Source organism: Microcaecilia unicolor, chromosome 7, assembly GCF_901765095.1.
Source record: "Microcaecilia unicolor chromosome 7, aMicUni1.1, whole genome shotgun sequence".
Classification (NCBI taxonomy): Eukaryota; Metazoa; Chordata; class Amphibia; order Gymnophiona; family Siphonopidae; genus Microcaecilia; species Microcaecilia unicolor.
The window spans coordinates 103,265,747-103,279,625 of record NC_044037.1 but is presented as its reverse complement, the minus strand read 5'-3'; the positions used below and the strand labels follow the sequence as shown (position 1 = coordinate 103,279,625).

General features: G+C 46.3%; 1 protein-coding gene across 1 annotated transcript in view; it reads right to left on the bottom strand.

Annotated features, from left to right (window-relative positions):
* The window catches only part of GDPD3 (glycerophosphodiester phosphodiesterase domain containing 3), a 109,117-nt gene that overhangs the window by 10,130 nt on the left and 85,108 nt on the right, over positions 1-13,879 (bottom strand). The window contains exon 7 of the mRNA XM_030210068.1: positions 11,615-11,748. Coding sequence (XP_030065928.1) covers positions 11,615-11,748 — 134 coding nt within the window. The remainder of the gene's footprint in view (positions 1-11,614; positions 11,749-13,879) is intronic.

Sequence of the window (13,879 nt, the reverse complement as noted above, 5' to 3'; positions counted from 1 at the left end):
TTATGAAAGCAGTTAGTGCCCTGGGAGGCATGTCCCAGCTCCACATACTCCATCCCTTCGAAAGTCCTCAAGTGCTAAAATCTACCACCGTCCCTGTTACTTAGAGACTGGAAAACATCTGAAAACAAGTTTGTGCACTCCATCTGTGACATGCGACGTGTATTAGACACAGCAAAAGAGCAGCAAGGCAGGCTACAGTCTCTGGAAACCAACTCCCCAATCAGGGCAGGAACTGTACTATCCGCCAGTCCAACATCAAAAGCAGGAAGTTGTGGTGGAAGCAGTTAATGTAGAATTTCCATTAGCAGTTGAAGTAGTACTGATTCCAGTTCACCAGCTGAATTTCCTGAACATCGCATCATGTAAAGTATTGCAGACAGACATACAGTATATTTGCTGTAGAAATCAGCAATACTACAAAGTAAATTTCTGACTGTAGTTAAAAGAGACTTTTCCTTAGATGCAGTGTTATTCACCTCTTCCTCAAGTTTCAGGATCTCTGGGAGGGGGAACATGCAGCCGTAGACTCCAACTCTGTGACTACTGTAAGTGCTTGAGCACCCCCAATATTCTCTCCTGTACTCCTCTAGTTCAGAAGCTAAGAACTCCATGCTGCAGGGCCATAGGAGAAGGCAGGAGCGAAGGTAGGTTTGTGATGCAGCCTACTGCTCCCCCTCTTCTTTCAGTCTGTTGACTGGTTAAGGAATGTCTGATCAATGGGCTGCAGGAGGAGCAAAGACAAGGCTGGCCCAAGGCTCTCTGACACCATATTCAAAACTTTTGTCATGCACTCCCCATCAGAGGTGGGTTAAGGCCCTCTCCCCCCATGTTTAGCATCTCCTCTTCCCTTCTGTAGTCCAGCATCTCTGTTCTTCCCAGCACCTCCTTCCCTAAACTCCTTCCGTAGTATCCAGCATTTCTCACCTTCCCCACTTCCCTCCGTCCCCTATGATGTTCAGGGGCTTCCATTCCCTTCCCTACTCAAGGAGTTCAGCATCTCAATCCCACTCCCCGCCTCCTGCATAAGGTATTCAGCTGTTTCCCTTCCTTTCCTAACCCTACTGGACTGGCACCAGTGAAGCAGTTAGTGTCTATAGATGACCAATTGCGGCTGGTGAAAAGAGATTATCCATGCAAGCAGGGCCGGTCTTAGCAAGTGCGGGGCCCTATGCAGACCAATTTGGTGGGGCCCCATCCTAGCCCCGCCCTACCGTAGTCCCGCCCCCACCATAGCCCCGCCCCTACCTCCACCCCATTGATAAGATTATTCCATTTTTAGAACATTATTTATTTATGAAATTTCAAATAAAGACAAATGAAGCTAAACTTGTACAAAAAAACTGATTGAAATAATAAGCACAATGTTATCATGAAACCTCCACTCCCCAGAAATTATTCAGTTCAAGTCCACTACAATTAGTAGTTCCAATTCTCATAACAAAGGAGAATAAAGGAAAAATATTAAGAAAAGATTCAGTACTTTCAAATTCCCCTATTACTCTGTAACTCATATATGCAATAAAATAAAAATGAAATGAAAAGATATACAATAAAATAAAGTGATGTGTGAAATATAATGTACAATATAAAAACATATAGACCACCAAGGTATTAAAATTGTTTTAAAATATATACCACAGCTCTCTGACTCAAGAAGACTCCGACTCTGTCTGTCATCCATAACTGTCTGACAACACACAGAAAAAAAAATAAGTAAAAACAAATTGTCACAATTAATACCTTATACACCAATATACCAGCCTTATGGAAAATGCAGACCGTCAACAATATGAAGCTAGCAAGGGATCATAATACCACAATTCTCATGCAGAGCCACAAAACACCCTTTTAGAGGTAGTGTGTCATGATTTAGGCTCTACACCCTTTCTGATGTTTGGTGCCACCTTTGTAAGGCCAACACACAATCTCTCCACTGCAAAACACTATACACAAACTTGTGCAAAAACACACTCATAACCTTAACAAATCATAAACAGCACTAATTCCAAGGACAGAACGAGCTACAACCTTATGTGTGGCGTGGAAAGACAACTGTAATTACACCTGGCTCTAAAACACCAGTGCACAACCTAGTGAAAAAACAAACAAACAAAAAGGGATTCAAACTATACGTTAGCAGAATACTGCACCTTCCTTGATCACACCTGAAAAACATGTGAAGGCAAAATACTGAAATGGAAAGTTACCTCAAGAAGTCAGACTCAGCATGCAGCAATACTACAAAAATTGAAACGTACATGAAAAATATCACAGATGCACGTTTCCAAAAACTGACATATTCCAATTAATAAATCCTGAATAAAATAGTTTTTTCTACCTTTGTTGTCTGGTGACTTTGTTTTTCTGATCATGCTGGCTCAGTATCCGATAGTGCTGCTATCTGTCCTCTTAACTCCGTTTCCAGGGCTTCCTTTCCATTTATTTCTTTACTTTCCGCCTTTCTTCTTCATTTCTTGCCCTACATCCGTAAGTAAAAGCTGGGTCCTCCGCAGACTTGACTGTCCAGTGGATCCAGCTTCTGCCTATTTTCTATATCCATGTGCACTTTTTCTCCTCTCTTCCTTTTCCCTCACCTCATCTCCTTCCTCACACTTCCCTCGCCTCCATCCATGTCCAGCATTTCTTCTCTCTCCTCCATCCACCCATGTCCAGCAACCCCCCTGTCCCCTTTGCCCTCCCCTGCCATCCACCTATGTCCAGAAACCCCCCTCCCCTGCCATCCACCCATGTCCAGAAACCCCCCTCCCCTGCCATCCACCTATGTCCAGAAGCCCCCCTCCCCTGCCATCCACCCATGTCCAGTGACCCTCCTGTGCCCCTGCCCTCAACCTATGTCCAGAAACCCCCTCCCCTGCCATCCACCCATGTCCAGCGACCCTCCTGTGCCCCCTGCCCTCAACCTATGTCCAGAAACCCCCTCCCCTGCCATCCACCCATGTCCAGTGACCCTCCTGTGCCCCCTGCCCTCCCCTGCCATCCACCTATGTCCAGAAGCCCCCCTCCCCTGCCATCCACCCATGTCCAGCGACCCTCCTGTACCCCCTGCCCTCAACCTATGTCCAGAAACCCCCTCCCCTGCCATCCACCCATGTCCAGTGACCCTCCTGTGCCCCCTGCCCTCCACCTATGTCCAGAAGCCCCCCTCCCCTGCCATCCACCCATGTCCAGCGACCCTCCTGTGCCCCCTGCCCTCCCCTGCCATCCACCTATTTCCAGAAACCCCCTCCCCTGCTATCCCCCCATGTCCAGCGACCCTTCTGTGCCCCTGCCCTCCACCTATTTCTAGACCCCCCCTCCCCTGCTATCCCCCCATGTCCAGCGACCCTCCTGTGCCCCCTGCCCTCCACCTATTTCCAGACCCCCCTCCCCTGCTATTCCCCCATGTCCAGCGACCCTCCTGTGCCCCCTGCCCTCCACCTATTTCCAGACCCCCCTCCCCTGCTATCCCCCCCATGTCCAGCAACCCTCCTGTGCCCCCTGCCCTCCACCCATGTCCAGCGACACGACTCTCCTCGTTCCCCTGATCCCCCTCCCTCCAGCCACCTGAGCCCCCTCCCCGACCCGCCAAACGACCCTCGTCTAGCACCCGACCCGCCGGCACCTCACCTGACCCAGCATTTTTAAAAAAGCTACAAGCGGCAGTGCCTCCTCGCGTCTGTGAAAGAAGAAAAGTCGCTTCGTCCATTGGCCAGCCTTCCCTCATGTCCCGCCCTTGCGGAAGTTACATCAGAGGGCGGGACATGAGGGAAGGCCGGCCAATGGACGAAACGACTTTTCTTCTTTCACAGACGCGAGGAGGCACTGCCGCTTGTAGCTTTTATAAAAATGCTGGGTCAGGTGAGGTGCCGGCGGGTCGGGTGGTAGACGAGGGTCGTTTGGCGGGTCGGGCAAGGGGGGCTCAGACGGGGGAGGGGCTCAGACGGCTGGAGGGAGGTGGAGCAGGGGAACGAGGACTGGAGAGTCGCGTCGCTGGACATGGAGGGCAGGCGAGCATTGGCGGTGGTAGGAGAGGCGAGGCAGACTTGAGGCGAGCTGTGCGGGGCCCCCTTAGGTGCGGGGCCCTATGCAGCCGCCTCGGTCGCCTCTGCCTAAGACCGGCCCTGCATGCAAGCTCAAGACCTGTTGGGTCCCATCCCCTCCAAACTTTCTGTTTCAGATGAGGTGGGTCAGCAGGCCATGACCATGTGCAGAAGCTCCAGGCCTCACATATGTTGTGATTAGTCTTTTGTAGACACTGCAACTGCTTTGTCAGTACTGCTGCTCCCCTCCCAACTGTGCCGCCCCAGTGATCAGGCTGACTCTGAGCTGAGAGCTGCTGCTGCAGTATAGAGCGGACAGGTTTCCTCTCTTTGCTCTGCCATAGAGAAGGGGGAGAGGAATGTAGAGAAAAGAATGAGTAGCTGATAGATGGGCTGAGAGAGGGGTAGAGGATCTATGAAGGGGATGGCAGAAAGATTGAGGGAGGTGCTGGCAAAGGAGCTGATAGTGGCAGTGGGGAAGGGAAGAAGGATCTGATAGAGATGCAGGCAGAAGAAAGGGGCTAGGAGAGAGTGGAGCCAAGTATGACAGTTAAGAAAACTACAAAAGTATCTTTCATTTGACCTGTTCAGGTTGATTGTTCAGGCTTCTTGTAATAAGCCAACTTGATTTTTGTAATTTGCTCTATGTGGGTTGTACTAAACTTGTATCAATGACTTCAGATGCTTCAAAATACATCAGCAAGGTTGATTTGTCAGGTTGCGGGATGAGAGAGTGCAACCTCTTTACTTAGGCAGCTGTATTGGCTCCCCATAGAGGCAAGGATATTGTTTAAATTATTTGTGCTGATATTAAATATTATTTATGATTTAGCTCCTGCTCCACTTATGTCAATATTATCATTTCCTTCCTCAAGGAAAGGTCTTCATGCTGAAAGTCAATTAATGCTTAATTTTCCTTCAGTGTTCCAGGTGAAATGTAAACTAGTACATAATCTATTACTCTCTTATCAGTTAGCCAGAATTTGGAACTCTTTGCCAAATGGGGTCAGACCAGAAGTGAATTACTCAAGATTTAGGAAGGAACTGAAAGCACACTTCTTTACTCGTTATTTGAAAAGTTAAAAAATAAGTTAAGCTTTTTTGTAATCTCCCAGTTTAACTTGACTGGTAATTTTTGATGTTATTCACAGTGGACCTGATAAGTAATTGAGGAATATAAGTAAAGTGGGACTATAAGTATAATGTAAAAAAAAAGAGGGAACTGGCTGGGAGATATACAGTGGTGGAAATAAGTATTTGATCCCTTGCTGATTTTGTAAGTTTGCCCACTGACAAAGACATGAGCAGCCCATAATTGAAGGGTAGGTTATTGGTAACAGTGAGAGATAGCACATCACAAATTAAATCCGGAAAATCACATTGTGGAAAGTATATGAATTTATTTGCATTCTGCAGAGGGAAATAAGTATTTGATCCCCCACCAACCAGTAAGAGATCTGGCCCCTACAGACCAGGTAGATGCTCCAAATCAACTCGTTACCTGCATGACAGACAGCTGTCGGCAATGGTCACCTGTATGAAAGACACCTGTCCACAGACTCAGTGAATCAGTCAGACTCTAACCTCTACAAAATGGCCAAGAGCAAGGAGCTGTCTAAGGATGTCAGGGACAAGATCATACACCTGCACAAGGCTGGAATGGGCTACAAAACCATCAGTAAGACGCTGGGCGAGAAGGAGACAACTGTTGGTGCCATAGTAAGAAAATGGAAGAAGTACAAAATGACTGTCAATCGACAAAGATCTGGGGCTCCTCGCAAAATCTCACCTCGTGGGGTATCCTTGATCATGAAGAAGGTTAGAAATCAGCCTACAACTACAAGGGGGGAACTTGTCAATGATCTCAAGGCAGCTGGGACCACTGTCACCACGAAAACCATTGGTAACACATTACGACATAACGGATTGCAATCCTGCAGTGCCCGCAAGGTCCCCCTGCTCCGGAAGGCACATGTGACGGCCCATCTGAAGTTTGCCAGTGAACACCTGGATGATGCCGAGAGTGATTGGGAGAAGGTGCTGTGGTCAGATGAGACAAAAATTGAGCTCTTTGGCATGAACTCAACTCGCCGTGTTTGGAGGAAGAGAAATGCTGCCTATGACCCAAAGAACACCGTCCCCACTGTCAAGCATGGAGGTGGAAATGTTATGTTTTGGGGGTGTTTCTCTGCTAAGGGCACAGGACTACTTCACCGCATCAATGGGAGAATGGATGGGGCCATGTACCGTACAATTCTGAGTGACAACCTCCTTCCCTCCGCCAGGGCCTTAAAAATGGGTCGTGGCTGGGTCTTCCAGCACGACAATGACCCAAAACATACAGCCAAGGCAACAAAGGAGTGGCACATTAGGGTCATGGAGTGGCCTAGCCAGTCACCAGACCTTAATCCCATTGAAAACTTATGGAGGGAGCTGAAGCTGCGAGTTGCCAAGCGACAGCCCAGAACTCTTAATGATTTAGAGATGATCTGCAAAGAGGAGTGGACCAAAATTCCTCCTGACATGTGTGCAAACCTCATCATCAACTACAGAAGACATCTGACCGCTGTGCTTGCCAACAAGGGTTTTGCCACCAAGTATTAGGTCTTGTTTGCCAGAGGGATTAAATACTTATTTCCCTCTGCAGAATGCAAATAAATTCATATACTTTCCACAATGTGATTTTCCGGATTTAATTTGTGATGTGCTATCTCTCACTGTTACTAATAACCTACCCTTCAATTATGGGCTGCTCATGTCTTTGTCAGTGGGCAAACTTACAAAATCAGCAAGGGATCAAATACTTATTTCCACCACTGTATTTATGAGAGTCTGGGAGTGGAACTGAAATAAAAGGAATCTTGGGTGAGAGTGGAAGGGGATAAGGGGATAAGTGCGGTAAGATGTCTGTGAGTGGCTGAGAGAGACCTGGAGGGGTATAATCAAAAGGGAGGGACACCCAAGTAAGTGGAGCTGTGACCAAGTGGTTACATCACTGATCTTGTAATGCAGAGGTGGCTGGTTTAAATCCCACTGTTACTACAAAAAAAGCAGTGTGCAAAAACTTTTGATTTCCCTGTTCAGGGAGAAAGACGGCCATTAAGAGAAGTGCACTTTCGGAGAGAAAGACGCTATTAAGGGAAGTGCACGTCAGGGACGGCCATCAAGAGAAAATGCATGGCAGGGACTTTTTTCATTTGTATGAAGTCTTTCTTGAACATTTCTCAAAACAGTATCACAAAATACAGCACTCCTGAACAAGTCATAACATAACTGATCAGCAAGATCTAAACATCCAGAAGTACCAGTGCACTACGAATGCTGGCCCCTCCCACGGCCAAATGCCTTGGATTTGGCCGGGTTTGAGATGGCCCGTTCCAGTTTCCATTATCGCTGAAAAACAAAGTCGGCCATCTCAAACCCGGCGATCTGTGGCATTTGGCCGGCCCTAGCCGTATTATCGAAACAAAAGTTGGCCGGCCATCTTTTTTTGATAATACGGTTCTGGCCAGCTGTTGCGGCGCCGCCAAAATAGATCGCCGGCGATCGATTTCGCCGGCGCCGTTTGATTATGCCCCTCCATGAGAGCTGCATGAATTGTGACATAGACATGAGAGGTGAATTAATTGTGCGGGGAAGAGGGGATGAGACAAAGTCAAGGAACAAGGGCTGCCAGAGGAAGAATGGCGTTGAAGGTAATGCAAGCTGGGAAGGGGGGGCATGGGCTTTGATAAGATAGAAGTGGGTGAGGGGTTGGTTGAAGAAAAAGAAGCACAGAAGTAAAGAGGACTGGGAAAGAACCTGTGTGGGGCTGAGAGGGGAGATAAACTGAGGAAAAGGCATTGGGAGGATTGCGATGGAGGGAAGAGGCATGAAAGGGTGAAGACAGGAGAGAAGTGAGTCAAGGAAGAGGTAATTGAAGGCAACAAGCTGTGGAGAGAGAGCCTGTGTAAAAAAGAGGTATAGAAGAATAAAAAGAAAGGAGATGTTAAAGAGAAATGAAAGGAAGACAGGAAAATGAATTTTAAAAGGGAAGTAATAAGGTGCCAGAGAGGGAAAAGAGAAAGCCAAGAGCAAGCAGAAAAAGAATAGATTCAAACTACAGACACAAAGATTTGAAAATTATTTATCAGTTGTCCCAACAACTAGCCCAGCCCAATTAGCAATGGCTGGCTGGGAGACACGAAGAATCATTTTACACAGAATGTAGAGATTAGAATTGATACATCCAAGTCGGGTTGTGCTAAATTCTAGTGATATTTTAGAAAAGGACTGACTGACACAGAACTGTTTCTAAAATACCTGCAGATTGAATGTACATTTGCCAGTATGTGCAGCGGGAGCAGGCTTCCAGATAAACACTGCTTCCATGTGTAGCTGCCCCATTTTACAAATCTACATATTGTAAGTGCTGCCAATTAAATTGTGAAGCCACAGTTTTAATGTGGTTTCATTTTGAAGATGAGAGTAAACTACATTGACAACATAAGCATTTTATGAAAACTATGTGTGCCTTTTGAACTTGGAAATTCTTCCCCATAAATGTGTGTTCCCTTTATAAAATGAGGAATACATGTGTAAAGTTTAGCCCTGCCCAACCTATATCACGGTTCCTTAATCTCTGCATGATGTTGTGGATCTCTACTTGTAAATAGTGACTTTCTGAAATTAGTGTTTACATGTTATGCAATTATACACGTGCAAAGGCTGCAGTTTACAGGTGGATTTTGTTTCTAAAATAATGCCATAATATTATTGGGCTGGGTAAGTTAGGAGAGTAGCTGCTATCTGCTCTTTTCTTCCAGCCCTACAGTCACTGGGGTAAATAACGTATTTTACTGATTGGACAGGGAAAGGGAGGAGGTTGTGGTTGCATGTGATGTAATGAGCTGAAAATCTGCCTGTTATAAAGTGCTTTCCCTTGCAGGTTCTGAAATTGAAAGCTATATTCAGGGATTAAATTGAGGGGAAATGGAGAGTAACACTGTTCCCCTTATTCATAGAAATAAAAATATCATTCTTTCATTATATTCTACAAGAGGTAGAAGTGATGGACCTAGTGGGGGCTCTGGGCTATGACAGCCCAAAGTAGCACAGCAGCAGCAGGTAGAGGTGATGAGAAACAAAGTAGGTCTTTTGGGCATCGCTGTATAAGCACCTATACACATTGGCACCAGACCTTTGGGTGCTCAAATGACAGGATCTAAAATTCCTCTCTCTACTTCTTCCCCCATCTCCCCTGCACTAATCTTCGGTGCAAGTTGCTCAGGTCCTTCGGAGAGTCAGGTCTTATGAGCAGAAGAGAGATCCTCACAGCCCTAGGCAGTGCCTGTGAGGGAGAATGCGACAGGCCACCACATGGGGCAGTACAGCTGAGGACACGCGGTCCCACTCTCACTGTGGGTCTTTCTGGTGGGAGTGGGACCCTGTGTCCTTCTCCTTGGCTGCTCCGCCCTGTATGGTGGCTTGACCTGTCCTCCCTCACAAGCACTGCCTGGGGCAGCGCAGCTCTCCTTTCAAATCCAAAGGCCCGAATAATGACCCATCTCTCTGTATGGCTTGAGCACCTTGCACAAAGGCAAGACTTTTGTGTGCCGCAGTATGGGCACAGAGTGTACCCATTTAATAATACCCAAAAGTCGCAGGCACTCATATGGCAGTGCCTATACTGCAGTGCCCAAAAGTCATGCCCTGATAAGAGTCCATGGATAGATTTAGGGTGAGAGGGCAAGAGATACATTGCCTCATAAACTCTGTGTTCCCTTCTGCTAAATTGCTGAGGCCTTGCTCCCCCTTTATTCTCAGTGAATCTCTACAGCCACCTCTCAACTCTTGGCCTAGCTCCTTGAGCAGGCTGCTTATTCTTCTACGATTGGGCAGTATCAGGTAAACAGGCCAGAACACAGTGAAGTGATTTGAGTACATACTTCCATGTCCAGGGCTGCAGTAACCTGCTCTCCCACCCAGCATTTGATCCCTGAGGTTTCAACCTGTGACTTTTGCTATGCTTCCAAGGCTCAGAGTGGGCATGTAGTAGAAAATCTCTTGTGAACTCTGCAGGCAAGAGGTTGCCACTGCCTGGAATCTGTGAGTACCAGAAGTGCTGGGGATGTGCAGGGGATGGAGAAGCAGGAGCAGTCCCATAAAACAGGGGTGTGCTTGAAGAACAGAGCAAGGAAATGATACCAATCTGTGGGAGATGGGAAGTCAGAAATGGAAAGATGAATTAAACCTGATAAGGAAAGGCAGTGAAAGGATGGGGGGATCTAAACCTGCATGGAAAGGGAGCTGGCTAAGGAGAGGTGCATCTGAACCTGCTGAAGAGAGCAGGGAAACAGAAGGCCAAGTAGAAGGGAAGTGAGAAGCAGAGAAGGCTAAGAGTAGGGTTACCATATTTTGTCCCCCAAAAGGAGGACACATGCCCCGCCCCCACCACACATCCCGCCCTGCCCCCTTTTCACACCCTCGCTCTGCCCCCTGTCACATTTTCCCCTACCCCCTGTCACACACCTCGTCACCCCCTCCCCTTACCTTACTACTGCCCTGGTGGTCTAGTGACCTCTTTGGGGCAGGAAAGAGCCCCCTCTTTCCTGCCCGGAGCACTGCCCTGTATGCATCCTTCCTGTTACTGATCTCTGCGCCAATTCAAAATGGTCGCCGAGAGTTGAAGTCTCGCGAGGTCACTTCAACTCTTGGCAGCCATTTTGAATCGGAATCGAGATCAGCAACAGGAAGGATGCATGCAGGGCAGCGCTCTGGGCAGGAAAGAGGGGACTCTTTCCTGCCCCAAGGGCAGAATAGGTCACTAGACCACCAGGGCAGTAGTAAGTAAGGGGACAGGAGGCTAGCAATCTGCCCGTTTGTCCGCCCACTAGCCTGACGGTTTGTCCAGAAATCTGGACAAACGGGCAGATTGGCAAAACCCGCCCGGTTGCCCGGACATATGGTAACCCTAGCTAAGAGGATATAAGGAATTACATAGGCAGAGAGCTATTATATTCCCTGTCTACAAAATATAAAAAGTCACAACAGGCTAGTGCAGGAAGGGAAGTCTTAAAAAGGTGCAGATGGAATAAGGAGAAGGAAGAGGAGGAGAAATTAGGAGATTGTAAGAGAATGGAGGGAAGATGGACTGAGGAGACAGACTGGTGAGGACTGGCTGAAGGGTGACAGAGTATGATGTGAACTGGCTGCAGGGGATAAGGGGAAAGAAGTGTCTGGCAGAACTTTGAGCATTCTTCTAGCTTTTGATCTGGCCATATGAATTATTATTTATTTATTGGGATTTATTAACTGTCTTTATGAAGAGATTCACCCAAGAAGGTGTTTCCCTAAGTCCACAGTACCTTAACACCTCCAAATTAAAAATAAACAAAAAGAAATTCAGTTTCACTAGTTAATTGGTCACTCACAACCATCTGTTCTTTGTCTTTCTTTTTTTTTGCTAAGGGAAGGGGAGCAAAGTTTTTATTAATGAGTTCTGCACTTCCAGTCATTTAAAATGTTGGCTCCTATGCATGCAGTTCCCTGTGAAGGATGAGAATACTGTAACAGAGTGACATAATGTCCCATACCTGTTGATAATAGAAGGCATGACTGTTGACGCAACACTTTCTTTGAGAGGCACGAATGGCAGCAGCCCTGTGTAGAATAGAAGCAGCAGCAGCACACCACGACACCGTGTAAAACTGAAGGGCATGTCCGGATTCTGGGAAGTAGAGGAGAAGAGCATGAGCCAACAGACAAACAACATCTGCCACTCTATAACAAGCAATTATTAGCAGCTGCAATACTTTATAGAGTATGCCCTATGAAACTTCTCCACATATGTGCATTATGTGCCCCTCCATAACCCAGGTACAAATGCTACTGCTGCTGCAGCAGACCAGGGTTGAGATTAGCACTTCAGAAAGATTACATTATTTTTTTGCCTGGGATGGAAGTGCTAGGAGAGCAGGTGAACTGAGAAAGAGGACTGGTGATTCTGGGAATCCATTCTAGAAGGAGAAAGATAAGGAGAGTGGTGTGCTGGAGCAGGCTCTCACGGGCTCGCGAGAGCTGTTTGTTAAGTTTTTAAGAATTTTGGGAGCCGGTTGTTAAAGTAGGCCTCCTCCACCCAAGTCCAGCATTTCACCCACGTTAAGATCATGAGTTTCCTCTGACACAGGAAGCCAATGTCACAGTATAAACCAGGAGATATTTCATCTCCTAGCTTATATTATGAGACTGGCCCCATAGAACAGATGAAGCTGAAGTGTTAACTAGTTTGTTCCGTTCTTGCTGTGTTACAAGGGTGAAGGGAGGAAGACACCGAGAAGGGTGGAACCATGTGGGATAGGCCAGGAGGGGAGGAGGGTGGTCAAAAAGGAAATGAATGAGAGGAGGATAGTGATTACAGGGGATAGAAATATGGTAATGGGGAATAGATTAAAGAAGAAAGGTTATGGAAGTCTGGGGAAGGAGTGAGATGGGGAATGGGAGAGCTAGTGGGTGAGAAGAGGACATGGAAATTTGATAGGTAACTGAAAAGTAAAAAGGAGAAGAAGGGTGAGAAAGAAAATGAAATTTGAATGGAGAGAGAAGAAAGAGCTAAAAAGTAATGATTAGTATTTCAGACGCAAGTGTAGTGAGGGAATGGAACAAGACAGGAGAGAGGAGAAAAGACAAATGGATATCAGTTGCTTGAAGGAGAATTAGAATAAGACAAACTGGAAAGCAGAAAAGAGAAACTGGAACAAACATAATGGAAAAATAAAATGTCCAGACAACAAAGGTAGATAAAAGAATTTGATTTTGAATGCCCAGCGGTAGTTCCCACCCTTAGCATGTGTCATTTCCAGGTTAGTTCTGGAGCCCTTACCGACATCTCAATGGGTGGCGTTAAGGGCTCCCCACTGAAATGGCCATGTGGTAAGTGGTTCACTTACTGCACTGCCATTTCTTTTTCCCCACAATAGGCAGCCTTTTACCCGCTGTGGTAAAAGGGGTTCTTAGTGCATGTCAAAAACATGCACTGATGCTAGCATAGGCCCCCTTTTACTGCAGCTTGGTAAAAGGACCCCTCAATCATTTATTCTCACAAAACTACCTAAATTTACTGAATTTTATTAATGTCTAAATCCTAAAATTTAATATTTAAACCTTAAAGTTTCAAAAGGATACTAGATTACCAAGAATACATTCTTCATAAAAGCGATCTCACACAAAAAGGCACTTAGGTTAGTAGATCTTTTGGCGGCTGTTGTCATCCAAACACTTCTCCCGCTACATATAGAAACTGCGATTTGGGGAGAGTAAATGATTGAGTAATTATGACCTGAGGCTTGGATTGGGATGGCCCATAAGAGACTCCGTAACCTAAATTTGGTCTATGTGTACTTTGATGGTACTCTTGATACTTTCTTGTTTCGCAATAAGTATTGAATTTATTTTGGGCATTGTACCATTTCCCATTTAAGTGGTGTGATTGTAATGGAAGGTGGAGAGATCAGAGGGGGCAGGGAGGAGAGGGGATCTTGAGAGCCCCCTCTTTTATTTTCTGACCTGGGCTATAACCAGTGCTTTTTTTGTAGAAAAAAAGGTGCCGGTACTCATTATGGGTGGGGTCATCAAATATGGATCAACCCCTATGATAGCCACACCCACATTAGCCACACCCCTTATACCAGCCATGGCGCATTTAAACAGACATTATTGAAAATATTATACTAGTATAAGAGAAAAAAATAACGTGATTTTTTTTCATTATAAATCATTTCTCTAAGCTGTTACAGCTCCAGTATACCTAGTGCAAAATAAGACAGCAGATGTAAATTCTCAAATTGGACATATTCCAAACA